We start from the raw sequence: 8,932 nt of genomic DNA on the forward strand, positions 1-8,932 counted from the left end.
CCCCCGGTTCCTGCGTCTCTGCGGGGTCGTTCGGGACTTGTAGTCCACGGGGGTGCACCGGCGCCGGTGCACCCCGGTGGACTGCAAGTCCCGAACGACCCCGCACCGGTATCACACACCCATCCTCCCCGGGGGACCCTCTCGACGGCACGGAGAGTGGGCTGCAGGTCCCCGGTGGGCAGCGAGCCACCCTATGGGGGACCCTGGGCACCCCCTATAGCGCCCCCCCCTGCCTCCCCTTATATAAAACCCCATAATCCCCTTATGGTGGCTGGAGATTACGGGCAGCAATTGGAGCGGGTGCTCCCATGCTGGGAATGGGTCACCCCGTCTGTGTGTCCGTGTGTCCGTCCCCCCACCCCCACCCCGGGGATGGCCCCAAGGGGGATCAGGGTGATGCTGGGCTCCCTACTGCCGTGATGTGGTATGGGGGATAGGACCCTAATGCCCCTCCCCAAGCCTGCAGCCCCCCTCTCGCAGCCCCCCAGGATTCCCCCCCCCCGGCTGTGCCCAGCTGCTGTGGGAGAGGAGCAGGTATTAGGGCAGGAGCCGTCTGCTTGGGAAGCGGATAATCCGTAGGGAATTGGCCACTGGAAGCCTATTAAAATACACCACGAACAGCCAGCTGGTAACCCCCGCCCCAGCAGCGGGAATTAGACTGCACCTCTGCCCCCCCAAAAGCTGGGGAGCCTACCTGGGGGGTGGGGACACAGCCAGAGAGGCATCGCTCGCATTCCCCAGCCCCATGTGAAGGTGTCCCCCCCCAGGGAAATGAGACACAGACCCACGGTGGCAGCGGTTCTCCACATTGGAGCTTTATTTGCAGGGCAAGGAGGGCCTGCAACAAGGCAGAAGGGGGGATGCCGTGAGGCGGGGCAGGCGACACTGTCCTCAAACTCCGTCAGAGGGTCACCGAGCTATAGCTGACTGCGGAGCGACCGCAGCAGCATCTCCAGCTGCTCGTCCAGGGACCGCTCGTCCCCGTCGTTGGTGATCACCCAGTCGAAGGCCACTCCCTGGTCCAGACCGCACTCAGACTCGGTGTCATCCACCCCTGGGGACGAGCAGAGCCCAGGTGAGGCCCCCAAGGTGGGTCAGGATCCATCTGTCCATCCATCGCCCTGGGGCTGGGGTGCTTTACCCAAAACAGCCAGCTCCCACAGCCAGGGGATGGCAGTGGAGGCGGCAGAGCCGTGCCCGTGGGGCAGCCGCGGTGCCAGCGCAGCCCCAGGTTTGGCAGTGTGCTGGGGGAAGCACCGCTGGCTGGCTCACCGGTGACGAAGACCCAGTTCCTCCTCTTCCTCGTCTCCTCAGTGGCCACCACCCGCACGGTCTGCACCACGTCACCGTAGACATCCCGGAACCACTCCACGTCCGAGAGGCGGCGCGTGTCGCTCACCACCTGCGCAGTGGGGGCTCCGTCAGCACCCACCCTGCGCCCCCTGCAACCCCTGTGTGTCCCCCACCGCTCACCCACACCGGCTGTGCTGCCCCCTCCACCGCTGTCCTGCAGAAGAAGCCGGGGTCAGCACAGCGCTTCTCCTCGCCCCAGCGGATCATGTCCTGCCGGTACGTCTCCTTGTAGGCACTGGCATCCAGGAGCCGCTGGAAGTCCAGGCCGTGCTCCTGCGGGGAGAAGGGGTCAGTAGGCACGGCCTGTGCCATGGGGCATGGCGCGGCGCGGCGCGGCACAGCACAGCACGGCAAGGCTTGGTGCAGCACGCCATGGGTCAGCACGGTGCGACACAGCGTAGCACGGCATGATGTGGTGCAGCATGGTGCAGCATAGCACAGCGTGGTGCGGCGAGGCGCAGCTCGGCATGGTGTGGCACAACGCGAAGCGGCACAGCGTGGTGCAGCTCGGCACAGCATGGCACTGCTGGGCACGGCGGCGGCGCGGCACGGCATGGCAGTGCGTGGCAGGGCCGGGGTACCTTGGCATATTGCTCCTTGAGGGGCCCAGAGAGGCGCAGGACGGTGCACACGTCAGGGCCCAGCCTACGGGAGAGCAGTCAGCGGCACCGGCACCGGCACTGGGACCAGGACCGGCACCAGCACCGGCACCGGGCCAGGGCCCGGCCGGCTCCACCCGGGCAGGTCCCGGCCTCCCCGCCCCCCCGGTGCCGGCCCCGCCCCCGGTACCGGCTCCGGAGCTCCTCGGCCACGAAGTCCTTCCCCGACTTCCTCTTCCCGCTCAGCAGCACCACCGCGCGCGGCACCGCCATCCGCCCGCCCGGCCACGCCCTCCGCCCCACCCTCGGCCACGCCCTCCGCTCGAGGGAGCCCGACCAGGATTGGCCCCGCCCTACCCCCTTGTCCGCGGACCTTCCCCCCCTCGCGAGGGAGCCCAGTGGTACGGCCCGAGGAGGGGGGGCGGGGCGCGGCGCCGCTGACTCCGCCCCTCCGGCGGAGCGCCCGCCTCACGGCGCCCCCTGCAGGGCGGGGCCGGCGCCGCGCCGCGCACCGCAGCGGGGGTGTGGGAAGGGGCACCCCGAAACCCCGTGGGGTCACGGCGCGATCCTGCCCCCCCCAGCACCCCCTCCTCCCCCCTGCACACCCCTTCCCCAGCTCCCCCCTTTCCTCCAAGCATGCCTTGTTCCTCCTCTGAACCCCCTTTTCCCCCAGCACCCCACTTTCCACCTGCACCCCGTTCCCCCAACACCCCCTCTCCCTGTTCCCCCATCACCCCACTTTCCGCCTGCAACCCCCATTCCCCCCAGCACCCCACTTCCCACCTGCACCCCTGTTCCCCTAGCACTCCCCGTTCCCCCAGCAGTCTTTCCCCCACCCTCCCGTTCCCCCCCCCCAGCACCCCCTTTCCCATCCCCGCCCCCCCTTTTTCCCCACACCCGCACAGCTCAGCCCAGCAGTGACTTTATTGTGGGGTGACAGTGCAGCATCACACAGCACGTCCCGTCGGGGACCCGGCCCTGTGGGGTGCGACGGCAGCCTCCGGGTCCCCCAAAAACGGCCCGTGTGGACTCCTTGCCTGGGGGTGCTGGACGAAGGCTTGCAGTGGGGCGGCCGCCCCAGCACACTAAGGCGTTGCCCCCCACGGCTCTACCCCCCCGTGCTGTGCTGCCGCGTGGCTTTCCGGCCCTGCTCCTTCCCAGCGGCACTGCAAGAGAAGGGGGGCTGTGATGGGGTCCCAGGGCTCGGCCCCTCAGGACCCCCTGGCACCGCCCGCCCTGGCTCACCCGCCGTCCCCGGCGTAATGCCGCAGCACATACTCCTCGAAACCGTCGGCCGCCTCCTCGTTGCCTCGCTCCTGCCGCGCCACCTCCTCCAGCAGCTCCTCCACGTCATCCACGAAGTCGACGAAGCGCAGGCGGTCGTGGGCGAAGGTGCCGTCGGCCCCGAAGGCGCCGTCCAGCCGTGCCGCCAGCCCCCTGAAGTGCACCCCCCAGCCCAGCCGCCCCATGAAGCCTTCCAGCAGCCGCAGGAACTCTGCCTTCTGCACCGGCTTCAGCGCAGCCCCCAGCACCTCCCGGCCCTCTTTGCGGGCACAGTCGGCCACCCCCGAGCAGCCCTGGGGTGCCTGGTACCAGCTGAGAGGGGGCAGCTTGCGGGGGCCGTGCTGGGGGGGGCCGTGAGACGACTTCCCCCAGGCTTTCCCTGGCTTGTGCTCCCGGGGAAACCGGTGGTCCTTCCCGGGCGCGTGGGGTTTGGTCTGCTCCCTCCTCTCCCGCTCGTGGGGGCCCCCCCCGGCACCGTGCCGCTTGTGCCGCCTGCTCTCCTTCTTCTCTGCCTTGAAGGGCTTCTTCCAGGGCCCAGGGAAGGGCTTGGCTGCCTCCAGCTCCCGGCCCAGGCGCTGCTCCAGGGTCCTCAGCTCCTCCACCAGCCCCTCAAGACCCCCGGGGCCCCGCGCCCGCTCCAAGGCACCCACCAGCTCCTGCCGCACCAAAGCCAGCCAGCCGTGCTGCCAGGTACCCTCACGCCGTGCTGCATCCTCACCATGGGCTGAGGCACCCGTGCTGGGGGGCTGCTGTGCCACCGGCTCCCCAGCCCGGGGGCTGCCCGGTGCCCCTGCAGCTCGCAGGTGCTGCAGCTCAGCCTGGGCGTCACGGAGTGCGGCGGCCTCCCGCTCCAGTGCTGCGCGCAGCCGCGCATTCTCCGCGGCAAGGCTCTGCTGCTGCGCCCCGGCCGCCACCGGCTCACCCTCGCTCTTCTGCAGTAGGGCGTGCAGCTCTTCCTTGTGGGCCTGGGGCAGGGGGAGGGAGTGGGGGGGCCGTGAGTGAGGTGGGAGCGGGAGAGCAGTGCCAGGAGATGGCACCTGGTTTCCCCAGGCATGACAACGCTCGCCCACCTGCAGCTCCGCCTGCATGAGCCGGATCTCCTGGTTCTCCTTGGCCAGCTTGTCCAGGAGAAGGCTCACAGACTGCACGCTCTGGGGGTCCCTGGCATCTGATGAGGGGGCCTTCTGCTGCGAGTCCTGGGGTAGAGGAAGGATGGGAGCCCCGGGGGGACTGAGACACTGCCTCCCCTTGGCCAGCTCAGAGGGGCTGAGCCCCACTGCGGACCACCTCCGTACATTGCCATCAGTGGGCAGCGGCAACTCCTGCTCCCCGGCTGCCACGTCCCGGCTCACCACGTTCTCCATGGGACCTGGAGAGGAACCAGTCAGGGACGTCTGACCATGGCTGAATGTCCAGGCTGCCGCAGGGCTGTACCCTGCCCGGGCAGGACAGTCCCCCCTACTCACCATCCACTGGGTCGTAGATGCCACCTGGGGAGAGGAAGGGACAATGAGGGGGACACCGAGTTCCCTGCCCTGCCCCTGGGACCCCCACTCACCGGAGACAATCAGCAGCCCCACAGCCACCAGTGCCAAGGCACCCAGGAGGTACTTGCTCATGCTGAGCCCATCCTTGTCACTGGCATCCGGTGTCCCTTGGTGCGGGGCAGGCATGGGAGGGGGGGGTCCAGCAGGACAGGGCTTGTGGCCCTGCCGCCGCCGCAGCCCCTCCACATCATCGTCACTGCTGGTGCAGCTCCCCTCCTCTGTTGGTGGCCCTGGAGAGGGACAGGGGGACCCCCAGGGAGGGTCTGCACCCCGGCACTGCCAGCATGGACCCCCCCAGCCAGTCCCCTGGGAGGGCCTGACCTGCTATGGGGTTGTCAGGGCAGGGTCCCGGCTCAGCCTCGGCATCGGGCTCCTCCTGCTCATCGCCATCCGGCACGCTGGGCTCTGTGGAGCCATCTGGGGCGGGCACCACCCCAGCCCTGGGGTCCCAACACTCCTCCAGGTCCTGTGGGCACAGGCACTAAGGTGTCACACATCCCCACGGGGTGAGCAGGACCCCAGCCCCTCCCTGCTCCCAGGCTTACCCCCAGCCTGCTGCTCTCTGAGTGCTGGGTCTGGCCGGGGAAGGCAGCTGTGCCATTGGCGGCCACGGCTGGGGAGAGGCAGAGAGCAGCGGTGAGCCAGCAGCACAGGGGAACACCAGGTCTGCCTTGTCCCCACGGCTGCTGCCTGCCTGTGATGGTGTCCTGGGTGCCTTCCTCCTCCTTCAACTCCTCATCCTCAGCCCCATGGGAGGCCAAATCCTGCTCTGGACCCACCGTGTTGACAGGCAGACCCTGGGAGAAGGGGGTGGGGGGCAGGTGGCACCTTCAGCCTCAACCGCCATCTGCCTCCTTCTGCCTGCAGCCGTGCCCGCAGCTCCGGGCAGGCCATGGGTGCTGCCTCAGGGTGTCTCCAGCCCTCACCTCACTGCCCGCCAGCACCCAGCTGTGGTCTGAGACCCGGGAGGCTGTTTTCTCTGCCATGGGGACAGCCCAGAGCCACCTGAAAGGAGATGGACGGATGGAGGGACAGACAGAGGGACAGGTGGAGGGATGGAGGGACAGAGAGACAGAAGGAGGGATGGATGGAGGGGCAGATGGAGAGACAGACAGAGGGATGGAGGGACAGAAGGAGGGATAGACAAAGGGATGGAGAGGCAGATGGACAAAAGGAGGAATGGATGGAGAGACAGACAGAGGGATGGACAGAGGGATGGAGGCACAGACAGAAGGACATGACCCAACTCCCAGCACCACCGGGATTTGACTGGCAGAGTTGCGGTCCCCGCTCCCCAAACCCTGCCCACGCCGGGGGATCCCCGGCTGCTGCAGGGAGCAGCCGCGGCCGAAGCACCGGCTGCCCCAGGAAAACTGGACCCTCGCACCGCCCCCCCGCCCCCAGCTGCCGCCGCGGGTATTTTTAGCCGGGTGATGCTGCCCGACAGGTGGACGGAGGACGCGGGGCCCGGCATGGGGACACCGGGGTGCCGCAGGACGGCGGCCGTACCGGGACCTCGAGCAGCCCCCCACCCTCCCCCCCCCAGGTACCCGGAACCGGTCCCGCACGGTGACACTCCCTCCCTCCCCGCCCCCGTGGCCTCGGCACCGGGCTGCACCCCTTCAAGCCGCGCCCGCTGCCCAACCCCCGGCCCGGGGTCCCCGGACCCCGCCCGGGGACCCCGGCCCGGGGTCCCCGGACCCCGCCCGGGGAAGCGGACTCCGCCGCGGCGGTCCCCGGGGCCGGTAAGAACCGGGCGGTACCTGCTGCCGCTGCCGGCCCCGGCCGCGGTCCCCTTCCCCGGGAACTTTCCCCGGTGCCGGTCGCCGCCCTCGGGAAGGGGCACGCACGTGACGCAAACACCCAATGGGGACGGCCGGTGGCGGCGACGGACCAATGGGATAGCCCGGGTCAGGCACGTGGGGCCCCGGTACGGGACACCCCGCACCCCCGGTACCGGACACCCCCCCCCGCCTCGGCGGGAGCGGAGCGAGACACTGAGACGCGGGTTTCAGAGTTTTATAGCGACGGTACAAAAGTTTCCATTAACGATCGGCTAAAAGGAGGGGGGAAGCACCAGGACTGTCCCAGGCAGCGGGACTGCCCCGAGCATGTGGAAGGGACACCGGGAACGCTGCACAGCCCCGGGGGAAGTCGTGGATGGCGGTGGGGACCGGATCACACACACACACACACTTTCCAAGGGCACTGACCCCACCAGGCAGAGCTGGGGGGGCACCAGGGAGCCTCAGCCCCCACGGGCCAGTGCACCGGGGCTGCAGCCCCCCCCCCCGCAGCAAAGGGCTGGCAACGGCACAGCCGGCACCGGCCCGGGTCCCAGTGGCAGCTGGTGGAGCCACAGCCAGTGCATGGCACCATCTCTGTGTCTGGTGGGGGGGGGGGGGGGGGCGGCGGTGGCAGCGGCTACAAAAAAAGGGGGTTTGGTCCTAAATCGGCAGGGGAAGCTGCTGGCAGCAGTGGGAAAGCAGCTCAGCCATCGTTGGCAGCCACCAGCTGTCCCAGGCCCTCCCGGACATAGACCGACTGGATCTCCTTGGTCTTCAGGCAGAAGTCGCAGGCCCAGACGGCAGAGGCCTCAGTGGTGAGCAGCCCATAGGCGTTCTCCGTCATCCCCGTGCACTCCCGGTGGAACCACTTCTGGCAGGAGGCCTCGCACAAGATGGCGTCTTGGTCGTCGTTCACCTCGTTGCGACAAGCCCCACAGGGGTACACCAGCCCTGGCGGTGGCTGGTGCCCTGAACTGCCGGCTGCCTTACCGGGTGGGGGTGGCGGGAGGCTGTTGGTCTCCGGGGTGCCAGCACCGCGGCCGGTGCTGCCAGGGGCGAAACCGGGCTGCGCCCCATTGACGGTGGCAGGGGAGCCCGAATGCTGCTCCTGGGCGAAGGTGCTGGGGGTGGGGTTGATGTTCTTGCCCCCCTCCTCGCCGCCAGCAGGGAAGCCGGGGTCGGCCCCGGGGAAGGGGCTGGCGGTGGGGGGCAGGGGGGGCACATTCTGCCCTGGGCGCTGCATGGGCGACTGTCCAAAGAGGTTGCCGGGTTGGCTAAAGCGCTGGGAGGCCGCCGGTCCCCCAGGGGGGTTGAGGGCTGGCCCGGGGCCCATGTCTCCCCGGGGGGGCTGCCCCACAGTGGGGGAAATCATGGGCCCGAAGCCCCCGACAGGCCCCTGCAGGAGCTGCCCCGCGGGGGGGCTGAAGTTCTGTCCGAGGGGCTGGCTGAAGGGCTGCCCCGGGAAGCCCATGCCCCCGGGCTGGACATAGCCGGGGTTCTGGGGGGGCATGCTGAAGGCCGGGCCCATCTGCCCGGGGGCGAAGGGGGGGGGCTGCCTCCGCAGGGGCTGGGGGCCTCCACCGTAACCGGGGGGCACCTGCGGTGACATCCCCCCCTGGACGCGGAAGCCGCCGAAAGGCACAGGGCTGCCCAGGAAAGGGGCAGGGGCTGCGCCCACCTTGGGGGCCCCAAAATCATCCTCGAAGGGGTTGGAGGCCACCAGGTGGTCCACCATGGGGGTGGGCGGCGGGGCGAACTCCGAGAGGTGGGAGTAGGCGGGGCCCTGCGGGGAGAAGGCGCCGGTCAGGGCTGCGGCTCCCCCGGCCCCGGCCCCGTTCCCGGCCCCGCCGCCGCCCGGCCCTACCTGCGTGTTGGACTTGCGCCGCTTCTTCTCGGGGCTCTTCATCTGCAGCCCTGTGGGGACAAGCGGGGCCGCATCAGCCGCAGCCAGGGCTCCCCCCCCCCACGCCCGCCCGCCCGCCCGTCAGCGCTCACCTGCCTTCCCCTGCTTCCGGCCGGGCCCGCCGGCGGCGGCGCTACCCGCGGGGTGCGGGGGCCCCGGCGGGGGCGGCGGGGCAGGGACGCCGCCCTCCAGCTTCTCCGCGTGTGGGGCCGCCATGGCCCTCACAGCCGGCCCGGCGCCATGGGCCCGCCGCCGCTCCGCCTCACGGCGTACCCCACCGGAACCGGAAACAGACGCCTGGCAGAGCCAATCACCGCGCGCGGGGCGGGACGAGGGTGCTCGGGAGGCGACCACCACGCGTCTGGCAGCGAGAGGTGGTGGGGAGAGCCAGGGCAGACCAAGTGCAGCACCGGGAGGGGAGGGTGCTATAACGCGACGAACCATAAGCCAGGCCCTGGC

The 8,932-nt window shown here is 70.0% G+C and overlaps 3 protein-coding genes across 5 annotated transcripts; all 3 read right to left on the minus strand.

Moving 5' to 3' along the window:
• Nucleotides 1-795: 795 nt before the first annotated feature.
• Nucleotides 796-2,248, minus strand: PMVK (phosphomevalonate kinase). Its single transcript, XM_049805496.1, has 5 exons — nt 2,143-2,248; nt 1,935-1,998; nt 1,474-1,626; nt 1,273-1,402; nt 796-1,054 (listed from the first exon to the last, which is right to left on the minus strand). The coding sequence occupies exons 1-5, from the start codon at nt 2,223-2,225 to the stop codon at nt 918-920; spliced, it is 567 nt and encodes a 188-aa protein (XP_049661453.1). The 5' UTR covers nt 2,226-2,248; the 3' UTR covers nt 796-917.
• A 610-nt stretch (nt 2,249-2,858) lies between these two features.
• Nucleotides 2,859-6,702, minus strand: PBXIP1 (PBX homeobox interacting protein 1). Of its 3 annotated transcripts, none has more exons than XM_049806260.1 (11): nt 6,547-6,702; nt 5,710-5,788; nt 5,478-5,580; nt 5,329-5,396; nt 5,105-5,249; nt 4,795-5,001; nt 4,703-4,726; nt 4,532-4,605; nt 4,307-4,432; nt 3,198-4,201; nt 2,859-3,118 (listed from the first exon to the last, which is right to left on the minus strand). In XM_049806260.1, the coding sequence occupies exons 2-11, from the start codon at nt 5,767-5,769 to the stop codon at nt 3,061-3,063; spliced, it is 1,869 nt and encodes a 622-aa protein (XP_049662217.1). In that variant the 5' UTR covers nt 5,770-5,788; nt 6,547-6,702; the 3' UTR covers nt 2,859-3,060. The 3 variants fall into 3 exon arrangements, with proteins under 3 accessions (XP_049662217.1, XP_049662218.1, XP_049662216.1); XM_049806261.1 differs by having other exon boundaries at nt 4,589-4,605; nt 4,795-5,013; XM_049806259.1 differs by having other exon boundaries at nt 4,795-5,013.
• A 77-nt stretch (nt 6,703-6,779) lies between these two features.
• PYGO2 (pygopus family PHD finger 2) lies at nt 6,780-8,771 on the minus strand. The gene is made up of 3 exons (XM_049806263.1): nt 8,566-8,771; nt 8,435-8,484; nt 6,780-8,353 (listed from the first exon to the last, which is right to left on the minus strand). The coding sequence occupies exons 1-3, from the start codon at nt 8,687-8,689 to the stop codon at nt 7,274-7,276; spliced, it is 1,254 nt and encodes a 417-aa protein (XP_049662220.1). The 5' UTR covers nt 8,690-8,771; the 3' UTR covers nt 6,780-7,273.
• Nucleotides 8,772-8,932: the final 161 nt, after the last annotated feature.

This window comes from Accipiter gentilis, chromosome 7, assembly GCF_929443795.1.
Source record: "Accipiter gentilis chromosome 7, bAccGen1.1, whole genome shotgun sequence".
Classification (NCBI taxonomy): Eukaryota; Metazoa; Chordata; class Aves; order Accipitriformes; family Accipitridae; genus Astur; species Astur gentilis.

Coding starts and splice junctions, on each gene's coding strand:
- PYGO2 (XM_049806263.1), bottom strand. CDS start 8,689: ATGGCGGCCCCACACGCGGAGAAGCTGGAGGGCGGCGTCCCTGCCCCG. Junction 8,485..8,565: donor CCGGAAGCAGGGGAAGGCAG/GTGAGCGCTGAC, acceptor TTGTCCCCACAG/GGCTGCAGATGAAGAGCCCC. Junction 8,354..8,434: donor GGCGCAAGTCCAACACGCAG/GTAGGGCCGGGC, acceptor TTCTCCCCGCAG/GGCCCCGCCTACTCCCACCT.
- PBXIP1 (XM_049806259.1), bottom strand. CDS start 5,769: ATGGCAGAGAAAACAGCCTCCCGGGTCTCAGACCACAGCTGGGTGCTG. Junction 5,014..5,104: donor CCCTGACAACCCCATAGCAG/GTCAGGCCCTCC, acceptor GTCCCTCTCCAG/GGCCACCAACAGAGGAGGGG. Junction 3,119..3,197: donor CATTACGCCGGGGACGGCGG/GTGAGCCAGGGC, acceptor CTTCTCTTGCAG/TGCCGCTGGGAAGGAGCAGG.
- PMVK (XM_049805496.1), bottom strand. CDS start 2,225: ATGGCGGTGCCGCGCGCGGTGGTGCTGCTGAGCGGGAAGAGGAAGTCG. Junction 1,999..2,142: donor GCCGAGGAGCTCCGGAGCCG/GTACCGGGGGCG, acceptor GCTCTCCCGTAG/GCTGGGCCCTGACGTGTGCA. Junction 1,627..1,934: donor TCAAGGAGCAATATGCCAAG/GTACCCCGGCCC, acceptor TTCTCCCCGCAG/GAGCACGGCCTGGACTTCCA.